The sequence below is a fragment of the Chlorocebus sabaeus genome, chromosome 22, assembly GCF_047675955.1.
Source record: "Chlorocebus sabaeus isolate Y175 chromosome 22, mChlSab1.0.hap1, whole genome shotgun sequence".
NCBI classification, from domain to species: Eukaryota; Metazoa; Chordata; class Mammalia; order Primates; family Cercopithecidae; genus Chlorocebus; species Chlorocebus sabaeus.
In genome coordinates this window covers 92,760,884-92,777,838 of record NC_132925.1, presented here as the reverse complement: position 1 = coordinate 92,777,838, position 16,955 = coordinate 92,760,884, and the positions used below count along the sequence as shown (strand labels likewise).

General features: G+C 38.8%; 1 protein-coding gene across 4 annotated transcripts in view; it reads right to left on the bottom strand.

Moving 5' to 3' along the window:
- The window catches only part of SETD2 (SET domain containing 2, histone lysine methyltransferase), a 149,764-nt gene that overhangs the window by 77,241 nt on the left and 55,568 nt on the right, over positions 1-16,955 (bottom strand). For all 4 annotated transcript variants that reach the window (XR_012090645.1, XM_007984044.3, XM_073010265.1 and 1 more), the window contains exons 6-9: positions 12,932-13,055; positions 10,230-10,307; positions 8,409-8,506; positions 4,745-4,871 (exon numbers count right to left, since the gene is read on the bottom strand). Coding sequence is in view for 3 of the 4 variants with exons in the window: in XM_007984044.3 (XP_007982235.3) it covers positions 4,745-4,871; positions 8,409-8,506; positions 10,230-10,307; positions 12,932-13,055 (427 nt within the window). In the remaining variant the exon portion in view is untranslated. The remainder of the gene's footprint in view (positions 1-4,744; positions 4,872-8,408; positions 8,507-10,229; positions 10,308-12,931; positions 13,056-16,955) is intronic.

Here is a 16,955-nt window from a genome sequence, read left to right as displayed (position 1 = left end):
GAGATCTGTTGTTCTTATGTATCATGGAACTTAATTTTTATCAATCTGGTGAGAGTAATTTTAATTTGCACTCCCAGATTACTAATGAGGTTGAACAGCTTTCCATGTTTATTGGCTATTTGAATTAGTAAAGTGTCTCTGGAAGTTGTCTATTTTTCTTTTGTGCTGACTGTTCTTTTCTTATTAATAGGATACTGGTTACACTCATTATGCATATTCTAGATAGTAGTATTCATTTGTTATGAGTTGAAAGTAAGTATTTCCTCACACTCAGGTGGCTTTTCACCCTCTTTATTACATAAATCATTACTAATTTATTTCAAAAACTCAAACAATAGAGACTAAGGGAAGTTTCAGACTATTTTCTGTTCGTACCATAAACTACAAATAACATCAGGTCATAGTAGGGACTCATTATACTTCCATCAAGTAAGTAAGTACCAAGTGTGTGACATAGCCAAAGAAGATAATCACCTGTCCTGGAAGAGCTTATAGTTTCATTAAGGAGATAAGCTGTATTCAGATGCAATCATAAGAACAAGGATAAAAAATGTTTAGCAATCAAGGGGTAGCATGAGGGATGTGGATTACAGTGCAATCATTATTAACATCTTCTTGTCAACAGTTTATACATGCAAAACTGCATTCTGAACTGCTAGCTACCTTGTCCTTTCCAGGGCATCCTTTACCCAAAGAAATTCCCAAGGCTCAATCTTGTGAGTTCAAACAGTTGAATTCTGTGATTCTGCTCAACTATAACCAAAACTCAGAATCTAGGCATGCAAAAAAGGAATTTCCGCAGGAGATAATCCAAGTGAAATTAAAAGTAGAGTTAACCTCTGCATTAGAGTCAAGGGCAAATGATCTTTCACATCATTCTAGGAACCTAGGTTCATTCTGGGTCATTCTGGGTTTATCTGGGCAAAGTTTCATGTAAAACATCATTGTTCCAGAATAACTTCAAATTTGTATCTGGAGCAACCAATGACTGTAGCCTACAGAATGACTGGATACAAGTTACATCTAATTCAGTCCGTAGGCACCAAGACCTATCCTGAAATTGACACACTATTACCTGAATACAAACAATCAACCAATGACAGAAATATCTAGTCCTTAGCTCCTCGGAGTTATCCTTAAATCTTCTCAGAAAGGTAAAAAGTCACCTAACGGAAGTATGATACAGATATAATACCACCTCTTAATCTATAATAAGGTCACTTCTCATCAATAAATTAATTTTAAAATGTTTTTATTCTATAAGTTTTGAAAATAGGAAATAGCCATTGGAAAGTTTTTTTTTTTTTTTTAGATGGAGTTTTGCTCTGTAGCCTAGGCTGGAGTGCAGTGGTGTGATCTTGGCTCACTGCAACCTCTGCCTCCTAGGTTCAAGCAATTCTCCTGCCTCAGCCTCCAGAGTAGCTGGGACTACAGGTACCAACCACCACGCCCAGCAAATTTTTGTATTTTTAGTAGAGACAGGGTTTCACCATGTTGGCCAGGCTGGTCTTGAACTCTTGACCTTGTGATCCTCCTGGCTCAACCTCCCAAATCTCACGCCTGTTGGGATTACAGGCGTGAGCCACCACGCCTGGCCTGGAAAGTTTTTATGGAGATACTAGTTTAGGTCAACATGTTTAATAACTATTTTGTGGTTGCTCTGGTAAACCACCAATTATATGAAACAAGAGTTAACAACAAAAGCAATTTAATGGAGTTTAAAGAAAAATGTCCTGTAGTCAAGTAAAGAAAGCTAACAGACTAGGTATGACCCAGTGACTACACTTCCATAGATAAATCTTAAACATGTGCAAAAGAGACATGTGCAAAGATACTAACTTTGAAATTAAGAGCAAAGGCCGGGCGCGGTGGCTCACACCTGTAATGCCAGCACTTTGGGAGGCTGAGGCTGGCTGATCATGAGGTCAGGAGATCGAGACCATCCTGGCTAACACGGTGAAACCCTGTCTCTACTAAAAAACACAAAAAAATTAGACGGGCGTGGTGGCAGTTGCCTGTAGTCCCAGCTACTCGAGAGGCTAAGGCAGGAAGATGGCATGAACCCGGGAGGTGGAGCTTGCAGTGAGCCAAGATCATGCCACTGCACTCTAGCCTGGGCTACAGAGTGAGACTCTGTCTCAAAAAAAAAAAAAAAAAGATATTAAGAGCAAAAATTGGAAACATGTAAGTATTCATCAGTAGGAAAATATGTCAATAAACTGCTATATGATGAAAAAATTTCAAATGACCATCATGCAGAAGTTGAGGGGAAAAAAAGAAAAAAAATTACAGCAGTTAGAAATAAATGTTCATCTACATATATGAATTCAGATCAAACTCAAAAATAAGAGTAAAAAAATGCACACAAATACATATATACTATATCATTTCTTCTTCTGTCTTTTTTTCTTAATAGAGATGAGGTCTTGCTATATTGCCTAGGCTGGTCTCGCACTCCTGGGCTCAAGCTATCCTCCTGCCTTGGCCTCCCAAAGTGCTGGGATTATAAGCAAGAGCCACCACGTCCAGACATCTTTTACCATTTCTAAAAACTTTTAAAACGTTACACGAAACAATTCAATATGTTCTAAAACACAGAAGCATTTATTGTTACGGCCATAGTTGCCTCAGAGGTAGGAGGGGACTGCACTCTACAGGTTGACTGTAGTTTAACACAATGGTTGCTCCCTGCCGGGCGCGGTGGCTCAAGCCTGTAATCCCAGCACTTTGGGAGGCCGAGATGGGTGGATCACGAGGTCAGGAGATCGAGACCATCCTGGCTAACACGGTGAAACCCCATCTCTACTAAAAATACAAAAAAAAAAATTAGCCGGGCGTGGTGGCGGCGCCTGTACTCCCAGCTACTCGGGAGGCTGAGGCAGGAGAATGGCGTGAACCCAGGAGGCGGAGCTTGCAGTGAGCCGAGATAGTGCCACTGCACTCCAGCCTGGGCGACAGAGCAAGACTCCGCCTCAAAAAAAAAAAAAAAAAAGAGCAGAGACAAGATGCTGGATTGGAGTTCATTTCCAACACCTAGTTGGGTGACACTACAATCTCTCTGTGCCTTAGTGTGTTCTTATCTGTAACAAAGGAAAAATCATTACCTAATTTATAAGCTTATTGTGAGAATACATCTCACATTAAGCTTATATGTGATGTGAGCTAATACATCAAATGCTTAGAAAAGTGCTTGGCATAAAGTTACACTATATATGCTAAATAAAAAGAGGGCTGAAGGCTGGGTGTGGTAGCTCATGTCTGTAATCCCAGCACTTTGGGAGGCCAAGGCGAGAGGATCACTTGAGCCCGGGAGTTTGAAACTGCAGTGAGCTATAAATGCATCACTGAATTCCAGCCTAAGCAACAGAGTGAGACTTTGCCTCAAAAAAAAGAAAGGAAAAAAAAGGGCTGGCACTGTGGCTCATGCCTGTAATCCCAGCACTTTGGGAGACCAAGGCGGGAGGATCACTTGAGCCAGGAGTTCGAGGCTACAGTAAGCTGTGATCACTCTACTGTACTCTGGCCTGTGGAACAGTGCGAGACCTTGTCTCAAAAAAACCAAAGCCAAACCATTTGAAAATGTATACATTTTTTAAAAGAGAGAGAAAGAGAGAAAGAAAGAGCTAAAGAACACATGACATTCTAATGCATTTGTTCATGTTGGGTGGTGCAAATATAGGTGTTTGTTATATAAACTGCCCTTTTCTGCTTTTTTTAAATGGACCTTTCCAATGCTTTTTATTATCTGTATCTTCTTACAGAATTCAGATTCTTAATACTTAATTCCCTCAAATTAATTTGTGCTTAACTGATGTTACCTTTTAACCATTATACTCTTATCACCTCCCTCATGTCTTCTTCTATCTCCCCATCTAAACAGAAAAATTGCTGTCATCTTTATTTCTCATGAGTACTAAGTTCCTGAAAAGTCCAGGAATAAGCTAACTGCAAAAGAATCACAGGGGATTTTCTCAGCCCTTCCACTAAGATTCACAGGTCTAGGGACTGGCCCAAAAATGTGCATTTTTACTATGGATCCAGCCAAGTGGTTCTAAAGAAAGTGATCCGAGGATCACACTTTTGAAAAACAGTGCTCTAGCAAAGGGATCCTCAAAAAAGGGAGGAGAATATTTTTTTAAACACAAAGTCTGTTTCGCAATTGATAGTCCCCTTAGTAACAGGATACTCCCCACCAAGAACCCCATCCCCATCCCAGGAGTAACTCAGGCAAGACGGGGTACAAAATAAAGTTATCAACTGCTGTTTCATTAAATAAAAAGAGCATCTGTGACTACTCACTCCTGTTTCAGCCTTAGGTTACCTATTTCCTCTCAAAACTTTTCTCACACTCAAAAGAGGGTTTTCAGAGATTTGAAGAACACTCAAAGTTTAGAGTACCAAACAAAGACAAACCAATAACAAGGGATTAGAAATGTACAGCAGACATAGTGAGCTATCAGGGAGAAAAGATATGTTTTACTTGTACTTAGGAGTTTTAAAGAAGCTGAAAAACTATTAGTCCAAGTGTTTTCAATAATACTTTAATAGTTCTCAGTACCCAATTCCAATCTCTATGAATCTGAAATAAAAATAGCAACTGCATCTCTTCTGGTAACAACTCATCTGATCTTGGATTTCTCTGGTGGCTGGTGGCAGTAGTATGACTTTATAACCTTCAATCAGAAAAGCCACCTCGCTTTTTAAATTTTTTAATGTGAAAGTTGAAAGAAGAATGCAAACTTACTGAATCCTTCTTACGGGATCGTTCCTTCTTCATTTTCCCTCCTGCTGCTCTGATGCTGACTCTGTTTTCTCCTCCCAGGTAACCCCGGCAATTGGCTGATCCACAGAAACATTTCTGGGCTTCTTTTCTGTTCAAAGAGCATAGGAAAGAAGTCAGCTATGTGGAAGTAAACCATACAAAACTATTGGCAATAAAACAATTACACACAAAAGTCATACCAGTCTAAAGGAAATCAAAACAAAACAAAAACCATAACTTGAAGAGATTCCAACAAGTCTGCTATTACTAATAGAAATGTCTGAAAACTGCTTTTTAAAAATATTCATTATTTTTCCAATCATCTTTCTTTGGGAGGACAAAACTAGCCAAGAAATAATCTTTCCATTTTATGAGAATACCTACTAATATGAAAATAAGAGATCATATACATATATGGATTAAGAACAAAATTGTTTCAATAGTTCAGAGAACTATTACTTATATGTAAATGTTTAATTGGCACATAGAACAAACATGCATTAGTATAAGCAGATATAAAATGATTAATATAGGATACTTAAAAGGAAACATTTGATTATTAAAAGATGGCTAGGCACAGTGGCTCCCAACTGTAATCCCAGCACTTTGGGAGGCAGGAGTTTGAGACCAGCCTGATCAACATGGTGAAACCTCATCTCTACTAGAAATTAAAAAATTAGCCAGGCATTGTGGCACATGGCTGTAATCCCAGCAACTCAGGAGGCTGAGGCAAGAAAATCGCTTGAACCTGGGAGGCAAAGGTTGCAGCAAGCCCAAATCATGCCACCACACTCCAGCCTGGGCAACACGGCAAGACCCTGTCTCAAAAAAAAAAAAAAAAAAAAAAGTAATCATCACGTTAAGGATGAGGCACTATAATAACAAATACAGAAAAAAATAAATGTAGCCATGGAGGTAAGGAAGAATGGTGGGAAAGAATACAGGCCTAAGTTTACAGGGACCTAGAAGAAACCACGTCTGGCATTTATCAGTGATCAGAGCTACCTGAGGAAAACATTGAGTATTCTAGGCTGAGCACAGTGGCTCATGTCTGTAATCCCAGCACTTTAGGAGGCCAAGGCAGGTAGATCACTTGAGGCCAGGAGTTTGAGACCAGCCTGGCCAACATGGTGAAACCCCATTTCTATTAAAAACACAAAAATTAGTTGGGCGTGGTGGCGCACACCTGTAATCCCAGCTACTCAAGAGGCTGAGGCACGAGAATTGTTTGAATCCAGGAGGCAGAGGTTGCAGTGAGCCGAGATTGCACCACCATACTCCAGCCTGGGCGACAGAGTGAGACGCTGTCTCAAAAAAAAAAAAAAAAAAAAAAAAAAAAAAAAAAAAAAAATTGAGTATTCTAATAGTAAACTGATAGATTTAGGATGTGATAGTAGCAATTAGAGGGATAAAAATGAATTGTTCAATAAGTAGAGCAGGAATTCCCAAACAGCACTTGATTTCCACTTTTCTTTCCCTCAGAGAGAACAATACAAGCACAGAGGCAAAAACATGGAGCCCAACACAGAACCTGGTCTGCATTCATGCCCTGAATATCTGACAAGAGAAGCAGACAGAATCGGAAACAACCATCTGGCATTTGTCCTAGATTATAATCAGATCATCAGTTTCAGAGTTCACTATGTTTAAGACATGAAGCATGTATGAAACAATGTGAAGGAGTATGTAAAAGACCTTCATTGCCAGAAGTCTGGTAACTGTCACCAGACTGAACAGTGTACAGGAATTAAAACCTCATCATATGGTAGCATTAAAAGAATTAAAATATTCAGGGAACTCTAGAGCTGTGTGCTTTTCTAGCATAAACACCAAAAGCTACTAATTGATATAGGTATAATCTGAAAAAAAGAAAATAAAAACTTTTAGGGTTTTGTGCCTTACTTACATTTTCCAATATTTTAACTGTACTGGTTTCTTAATAATCAGAAAGTATCTTGTATAGGTCACTGGTCCTCAAGACCCAAAGAAGATAGATTGTTTCAAAGGTAATGTTGTGTTCTTTCATTATGAGGCACGCATTAGTTGTCTTTTTCTGATATTAGTGGCCACTAATGACCACTGTTTAAGACCCATACCTTACTAAGTGTTGCAAAATGGTGATATTTTTACTACTTAATTTAGTTTATGTTTTTGTTTTTTGAGACAGGGTCTTGAGCTATGGCCCAGGCTGGAGTGTAGTAGCAAGGTCGTGCCTCCCTGCAGCCTCCATGTCCTAGGCTCAAGTGATCCTCCCACCTCACCCTCCTGAGTAGCTGGGACTGTAAGTGTGCACCACCGCAGCTCACCCTACTACTACATTTATTAACTGGAATACCTGTACAAAGAAGAACTTCCTCTCATCAACTATTTGGTTTAACCTAAAGCAGACGTCACTTGAGAAAAGCAGAATACATGTTTAAATGCTTAATTTTTTTCCCTTTTCTAAACTAGTCTTCAAAGTCATGAATTGGTTGACTAATATAGCTTTTTTTGTTGTTTTGTTTTTGTTTTGTTTTTTTCAAAACAGAGTCTTGCTCTGTTGCCCAGGCTGGAGTGCAGTGGCACGATCTCAAACAATTCTCTTGCCTCAGCCTCCGGAGTAGCTAGGATTACAGGCATGTGCCACCACACCCAGCTACTTTTTATATTCTTAGTAGAGACAGGTTTCACCATGTGGCTAGGCTGGTCTCAAACTCACGACCTCATGATCTGCTCGCCTCGGCCTCTCAAAGTGCTGGGATTACAGGCGTGAGCCACTACACCCGGCCCTAATGTAATTTTTGGGGTTTTGTTTGTTTGTTTTTCTTTTTTTAAGACGGAATCACTCTGTCACCCAGGCTGGAGTGCAACAATTCGATTTCGGCTCACTGCAACCTCCACCTCCCAGGTTCAAACTATTCCAGAGTAGCTGGGATTATAAGTGTGCGCCCAGCTAAATTTTGTATTTTCAGTACAGATGGAATTTCACCACGTTGGCCAGGCTCAAACTCCTGACCTCGTGATCTGCCCGCCTCAGCCTACCAAAGTGCTGAGATTACAGGCGTAACCCACCGCAACCAGCCTGTAGTTTTATTTTTAAATAGTCATTGGAACACAGGGATTTTACATAATATACTTCAAACCTCCTCAGTATCTTTATTAATGCTTCAGTGTTAATAAGAACTCCCACACTTTTTGTTTAGGCAGTCTTTGCTATTGCATCGGTTACTGTTTTTAGGAAACAGAACTAGGTAACCAATTATATTTAAGAATACAAAATGGTACAGATGAAATAGACTGGTTATGAGTTGATAACTTTTAATGCTGACTAATGGATACAGAGTAATTTATAATACTGTACTATTCTCTTCAGACACACAGAGTTGGCATGTCTATAATAAAGTTTTTCAGAATTACATAAGAAATATAATTATACAAGTAGATAGTATGAGGCTGAGGAGAAAATTATATAGTTCCTGTACAACATCCCTTAAGGGTCAGAAGTGTCATACATTAGAAAAACACACAAAACCAAAACAGTATCTTATAGATAAGAGTTGAGAGTAAATATAACTTTTAAGTAATTCATATTAAAGTTTTATATCTTTATAACTGAACAGCCTATTTCCCCAACAGAAGCAGCAAAATTAGTAGAAACAATACTTACCCATATCTCTGGAACTGATAGTCAAATGTTAACTCTGAGCCTGAAGGAACCAGTTTGGTGGTAAAAAACCCAACCCTCAGTTGTCCGTTCACAGTCCACTGAGATGATGTTTGAAAACAAAAGAAATTAGTAACTTATTAGTGTGTGTGTGTGCATGTATATAAAGATCATCATCATCTGCCTTAATTATGCAAATGGGTCTTTAGGCAATGAAGGTTTTCCCAAATAGCACACGGAGAATTTTTTCTTTCAAAGAACTAAAATATTTAAGTGTAACTCTCATTTAATGGACTACCAGACTGGCTATATCTCTAACGTGTCTCTAATAAAAAAGAAAAAACGTAATTGCTATTTTATCAACATTTCCATAAAGATTCACTTGTACTAAAAATTGGCAAATAGAGGATGCTTGTGTCACTGAGTATCAAAGCCAAGTCTATATTAACATTATGTTAAAAGTAACCATGTTGTAAGATAAGATGAGATATAGAAACTAGGAAACACTGATCCCAAATGTTTAATTCCATGAAGCGGTGGTCATCTGGCTGAGTATAGTGAAAGGGACATCAGAACAGATGTCCCATAAGACTCAAGAATTAAAATGGGGGCAGATACACAGGAGGCAGATCTTTTAGTTCCAAAACATGTAAGCAAGTCAAGGACTGTGGAGTGCTGATCCAGACAATTTGCACGTTATTAATGAAAACTCCAGACTTGCAGAGATTAAGGGACACTGTACAGTGGGATTCTCACAGCTAGACATGAGCTCTGGCAGAACTATAACCAAAACCTAGGTTGAATGATTCCACAGTAGGTTCCCCTTTTTGTTATACAACTTGGCTCTTAGAAGAGCCATGCATAAAATCTATTAGTGTATAGATCAAAGGGCAAAAAATACCCAAGACTCAAAAGCACTATTTCAACATGAGAGGAAATCAATGATATACATTTGCAGAGCGGGTTCATAGCTTTAACCTAAAAAAGTTACAATCCCAGCTGGGAGCGGAGGCTCACGCCTGTAATCTCAGCACTTTGGGAGGCCGACAGGGGTGGATCGCTTGAGGCCAGGAGTTCGAGACCAGCCTGGCCAACATGGCAAAACCCCATCTCTACTAAAAAACACCAAAAAAATTAGCCGGACGTGATGGCACGCACATGTAATCCCAGCTACTTGGGAGGCTGAGACAGAAGAATCACATGAATCCAGGAGGCGGAGGTTGCAGTGAGCCGAGATCATGTCACTGCGCTCCAGCCTGGGCGAAAAAAAAAACAAAGATACAATCCCTCTCAATGTCAGTTGTTCAGTCCCTCATAAGTGTTACTTAAAGTCAAATATTGCACCTAGATAAGACCTGATAAAGAATCCAAATACACACTGAACTTTCAAAATTAAAATTCAGTTTTGTATTTTGGCACCATTAAAATAATATCTAAAGTAATTACGGGCAAGGAGAGGTTACAACTAAATGCAATGCGAGTTCTTGGATTGGATCTTGAACCAGAAAAACAACAGCTGTCAAAATTTGAATAAGGTCTTTATGTTACTTAATAGCATTCCCTGGATCTGATCCTTTTATTATGGTTACATATGATGTTAACATTGGGAAAGCTAAGTGAAGACTGATATGGGTGTAGTCAATACTATTTTTCCAACATTCCTAGAAATCTAAACTTATTTCAAAATAAAATCTTAAATAATAAAACAGAATAGGAAAAAGGTACTAAAAAATTCATGAGTACCTTAGATATGAGATCTAAAATTAATTGTCTGAACAATAATCGTGAACAAATACCTCAAACTCTAAATCCACGTCAACTTACTTTTTGGGTTTCACAGTTTGGTTCACAGCTGTGATTCATGAAACGAGAGCAATTTCCTTTTTGAGTGGCATCTATTATCTGGGAGAAGAGGATCATTTAAGAATTAAAAAAAATACCTTAAATATTCATGCAATTACCCCCAAAACTACATACATGTCTTATGCATCAATTAAAAAAAAGATTGGGCTGCAAAACCTAATCAGTTAAGGCAGGGCAGTGAGGCCTCCTGACTACTAGCTTCATAGTCTTTCTATGTAAACAGCTCAGTTTCCATTATTTCTAACTGAAGACAGATGACACTGTAAATTAAATTAACCCATTGAATCAAAAAAAATTTACACATTTTACAAAGGAAAAGCATTAAGACAAATGTAAGATGCATGCAATGCACACGCACGCACACATACACACTCCCTTACCCCCACTTTGCCCTTGCTTCAGAGAATTGTCACACTACTTCACATTTAAAAGCGACAAATACCTAACTAATGCTTTTGGAAGATCTGCTAATTATAAACTTTGGCCTATAGGCAAAATTATCTTTACCAATGTCTCTCCCATTTATCCTTAGCCATTTCTTATATTCTATTACATCCCAATCTCACTGCATGGTATAATGCTTCACTTTGAAGTGTGGGCTTGTCACAACGCCCTAGGTCTCAACCTTGAGTGTGTATCCAAATCCCATGGAGAGTTTGTTAAAACTTGCTGAACCCACCCCTAGGGTTAAACTAAATAGCTCTAGGGTTAGATCCCTAGAATTTACATTTCCACACTGAATACAGAGGCAGATATATGAGAATCGAACTGAATTCTATTAAGCCAGACATTAAAAACATTTATAAAAATGTAAAGCGATGCAACTCTTTTCACTAAAAAAAAAAAAAAAAAAAAAAAAAAAAAAAAAAAAATTTAAATAATTCTTTTCCAAGGCCAGGCACAGTGGTTTATGCCTGTAATCCCAGTGCTTTGGGAAGCTGAGGCAGGAGGACTGCTTCAGGTCAGAAGTTTGAGACCAGCCTGGGCAACACAGCAAGACCCTGTCTCTACAAAAAATTTAAAAATAAGCCAGGCATAGTGGCATGTGCCTGTAGTTCCAGCACCTCAGAAGACTGAGGTGGGGGGACTGCTTGAGCCCAGCAGTTCAAGGCTGCAGTGAGCTATCATCATGCCACCAATCCCCAAGCTGGGCTGTAACAGAGCAAGACCCTGACTTTAAAAAAAAAAAAAAAAAAAAAAAGTTATTTTTTTATAATACCATGTTATTTGTATCAATAAGTAATGGTATTATTACATTATAAGTATTATTACAGTTAAGTTCCTACTTAAAGTCATCAACAGGTTCTTTGAAACTGCAGCTTACAAAAGCAAAACAACATACAAGAAAACCAATTTTACCATAGGCTAACTGATACTAAACAATAGTTAAGTTCCTATGGCATATTTCTGGCCACAAAACATCAACAAACTTCTCAATAAAGACCAAAATGGGCTGGGTGTAGTGGTTCACGCCTGTAATCTCAACGCTCTGGCAGGCCAATCTGGGCCAACACTCAAGTGATCCTCTGTTTCAGCCTTCGGTCTGAGCCTTTGGAGCAGCTGGAGCTAGATGCATGCAAAACCACACCTGGTTAATTTTTTTTTAGTTTTTGTAGAGATGAGGTCTCACTATGTTGCCCAGGTTGGCCTCTTTTGGCCTCAAATGATTCTCTCACTTGGCCCTAATGTAGTTTTAAATAGACATTCTAAATTTCTCAGTTGTAATTTTTAACATGATTAAATAAAAGTAATTATAACTCACATAACCTATATAAGCAAAAGCACTTTGGGGCCAGGCATGGTGGCTCACACCTATAATACCAGTACCTTGGGAGGCTGAGGCACGTGGATTGCTTGAGTCCAGGAGTTCAAGACCAGCCTGGCCAACATGGCAAAACCCCGTCTCTACTAAAAATACAAAAATTAGCTGGGCATGATGGTGTATGCCTGTAGTCCCAGCTACTCAGAAGACTGAGGCACAAGAATCTCTTGAACCCACGAGGTAGAGGTTGCAATGAGCCAAGATGGCACCACCACACTCCAGCCCGGGTAATTCAGCAAGACACTGTCTCCCAAACAAAAAAGAAAGAAAAAGCACTCTGGGGGTCATCAATAATTTCTAAGAGTTGTAATTTAAAACACACTACGTTTATCTTTACATATATATGTAAATTCCTCTCTCTTCCATGTTTTTATTTTCTACCTTGTGATGCAACAGTAACTTCCATGCTTTTTGTAAACAAATAGAAGCTAACTATTTATACTGCTCTGCCCCTCATTTTTGTCACTTAATATATTTTAGAAATCAGTCAGCAGGACACGGTGGCTCACAACTGTAATCTCAACACTTTGGTGAGGTCAGGAGTTCAAGACCAGCCTGGCCAACGTGGTGAAACCCCGGCTCTACTAAAAATACAAAAATTAGCAAGGTATGGTGGTGGGCGCCTGTAATCCCAGCTACTCAGGAAGCTGAGGCAGGAGAATCGCTTGAACCCAGGAAGCACAAGTTGCAGTGAGCCGAGACCTCGCCACTGCACTCCAGCCTGGGTGACAAAGCGAGACTCCGTCTCAAAAAAAAATAAAATAAAATAAATCAGTCAGTATCAATGGCTCCTTCAAACCTAACAGATCTGTTTCAAGGCAAACATATCCATGCTGCTTACCTCATCATTCTTCAGGGCCATGAAATAGTAATGGATGTTTTTGTTTCGTGCATACTCCTTTACTCGAGCTTTAAACTCTTTATGATCGAGTACCTCTCCACAATATTCTAGGACAAAGGTGTTCCTGCAAACCAAAAGGAAAAAAATAGCACTTCCTGCCTAGGAGCAGTATGGAAAACATATATGCTCAGGCAAAAATAAGGAATTTAAATAAATATTGCAATGTGGATAATTTAGTTATTACATAAAATAAATTTCAAACATATGTAAAGTATCTAGCTTCTAACCAAGGTTACTTTTCTCCTTCATAGTACTTTTCAAAGAATGTTCATTCTAAGATGCTTTTATAATTTATACCTACTACCAAAATATATATCCTTTAACTAGATACTAAAACATTCAAGTCTGGCTTACGATATCAAAAAACCAGTTATTAACAGCTGGAAAACAGGTCTGAAGAAATCAAGAGACACTGAAAAGTTAGAGGATTTTTGTTCTTTAAAAAAAAAAAAAAAAAAAAAAGGGCAGTCGGGCACGGGGGCTCATGCCTGTAATCCCAGCACTTTGGGAGGTAGAGGCGGGTGGATCACCTGAGGTCAGAAGTTGGAGACCAGCCTGACCAACATGGTGAAACCCCAACTCTACCAAAAATACAAAAATTAGCCAGGTGTGGTAGCATGCACCTGTAGTCCCAGCTACTCGGGAGGCTGAGACAGGAGAATTGCTTGAACCTGGGAGGCAGAGGTTGCAGTGAGCCAAGATCGTGCCACTGCACTCCAGCCTGGGCAACAGAGTGAGACTCCGTCTCAAAAAAAAAAAAAAAAAAAAAAAAAAAAAAGCAACTTAAATATAGCAGCTCTTCTGCTGTCTTTACTCTCAAAGGTCTCTAAAAACGTTAAAGATCAAATCTAACCCCCTTTATGTAATGACATTCTCTGTGAGTTCTCTTCAGAATGTTATCAGTAATTATGATTTATCTTCTTCTTTGGCATCTTTCAGTTACCCTATATCCTTGAATGTTCTTTTCTTGATTATTTACCTATTTATTCTGTACGGAAGATATTAAATTCTCAGTCTTTTCCCCTTCGCTTTATTCTCTAAAAGCTCATTCTAACCAATGACTTCAACTATTAGTTCTATGTAGACAAATGTCATACTACATTTTGCTCCTAAGTTCTGACATGAAATGGCCTGCCTGAAGGTCTTTTCTTATCCCCTCAAAATAAACATGCCCTAACTCTAACCAAAGACATTTTTTTAATGTAAATCTTTTGTATTTGTTTACAACATACTGGCATAATCAATGTACTTATTAAAGGAGTTAACTTTGCCAACTGAAAAAAATTAAATCCTTTTACTTTAAAAAATAAAGCAATTAAAAACAAATGAGAAAAGAATACATATATTAAAAAGCAGAGCTCAAAAACAGGATTGGAGAAGTTTATAGTGGATGTATATATATATTTATATAGTAGTCCATCACAAACACATTTAGGTCTCAATAATAAAAATCTGATTATTCATGAGTAAACCTAGAAAATCAAATTATTACCTTTATAACCAATATTTGAAATGTCCTTTCTAACCCCAGAAGCTTATCATCTTGTAAATAATTTAAAATGATGACAATATTTGAGGTCCTACAATGTTGGACTCTCCACTTCTAGGATTAGTGCCCTCCCTCAAGAAAAAGAAAAGTCACTCTGGGTGGCCGAGGTGGGACGACTGCTTTGGCTCAGGAGTTCAAGACCAGCCTGGGAAACACAGGAAGACCTCATCTTGACAAACAATAAAAAATTTAAAAATTAGCTGGCCATGGTATTATGTGCCTATAGTCCCAGTCAGTTGAAAGGCTGGTGCAGGAGAATTACTTGAGCCCTGAGTTTGAATCTACAGTGAGCTATGATCACATTACTGCACTCCAGGCTAGGTGACAGAGCAAGACCCCGTTGCATTAAAAGAAGAAAAAAAGTCTGGGCACAGTGGCTCAAGTCTGTAATCCCAGCACTTTGGGAGGCCAAGGTGGGTAGATCGCTTAAGCCTGGGAGTTTGAGACCAGCTGGGCAACATGGCGAAACCCCGTCTCTATCAAAATAAGTTTTTAAAAAATGTTTAAAAACATTTTTTAAAAACTTAAAAAAGAGAGAAAAAGAAAAATGACATCATAGACTGTCTTGTGAATTAAATGTGGTGACTACAAAACATAGAAAACATATATTATCCAGGATCTGGAACTACATACATAAAAAATATTTCCAATCCCTCTCCTGCCAAAAATCTATCTTCCCTGAACTTACTCATTTAAGGCTTGATTACCTGTTTTTGAGAGGTAGTATGAAAAATAAAAATAAAGCAAACTGATGTCATCTGGCATCAATATTATGCCCATTTGACAAATAAGACAGAGTTTGGATAACATAGGTGATCTATCCAACTTCACAAAGCTCAATCACAGCCTGGGATTCAAACTCCACCTGAATAACTATTTACCACATTATATCATAAAGATGCTTTATTGAATTATACTAAAATATTCAATTCTAATGATATTACTCTCAAATCACCTTATTTAGAAAAAGTTCTTAAATATCAGAGCCTGACCGGCCACTAAAATCACTCAGAGTAGAGATCCCACATCAGGAAATCTGATATACCAACACACATGGACCTGACAGTTTGAGCTTGAGGAAGCAGCTGAGAGAAGCATCTCAAAGTCCTCAGGAATTTGGGGAATGTAGGAAGAGTGGCTAGACCCTTCAGCTGCCTAACCTCCAAAAAACTAAATGAGGCTGATGTAAAAGTCTATCATGCAGTCCTTAAAACTCTAAGATTTAGGTTTCTTAGAGAAGCTACATGTCTCAATTAAAAACCAAAATAAAAACAAAAACAAAGCAGAAAAACATCAAATTGCCTGGCATGCACTGACTAAATCCCATGAAGGCAAAGGCAATGAGAAGTGTGATTCTTATGATTCTTATTAATCTTTTTCTAAGTCTGAAATTTGCTCTGGCTGAATAGAGTCACTTCACTGAACTCCTTCTCCTCAAAGCCTTTTCAGGGCAACAGGGCTCTACTATGGCAGGTAGATGAGGACAGAAACTGCCACTGTCACTGCAAAGCTATGGAAGGTTTAGGGGTTAAGGGTAATGTCTGCAACTCTCTTTAAGCTTCATTAAAAAAAAAAAGACTATAGATAAAAAGAGACGGGCAGACAGAGAATGTAAAATAAAGCAAACAGAACAAAATGTTAATAACTATAAAATCTAAGTGATGCTTATATGGATGCTAACTGTTCCACTCTTTCAACTTTTCTGTAAGTTTGAAACTTTTTATTAATAAAACGGCTCAGGTGTGGTGGCTCACGCCTGTAATACCAGTACTTTGGAAAGTCAAGGTGGGAGGATCACTGGAGCTCAGGAGTTCGAGACCATCCTGGGCAACACAGCAAAACCCTGTCTCTACTAAAAATACAAAAAAAATTAGCAGAGTATGGTAGTGTATACCTGTAGTCCCAGCTACTGAGGAGGTTGAGGTGGGAGGATCACCTGAGCCCAGGAGGTCGAGGTGGCAGTAAGCTGTGATCGCACCACTGCATTCGAGCCTGGGCAGCAGAGTGAGACCCTGTGTCGAAAAACAACAACAAAAAAAAGTGGAAGGGAAAGATGGCTTCTAAAAAAACATCATTTCGGCCAGGCACGGTGGCTCACCCCTGTAATTCCAGCACTTGGGAAGCCAAGCCAGGCAGATCACCTGTAGTCAGGAGTTCCAGACCAGCTGGGCCAACACAGTAAAACTTCATCTCTACTAAAAATATAAAAATTAGCTGGGCATGATGGCACACACCTGTAATCCCAGCTACTCAGGAGGCTGAGGCAGGAGAATCCCTTGAACCCAGGAAGCAGAGGTTGCAGTGAGCCGTGATCGTGCCACTGCACTCCAGCCTGGGTGACAGAGCAAGACTCCATCTAAAAAAAAGCCTCATTTGCCCAAATGTCCATCAACTAACAAAAGGATATACAAATAT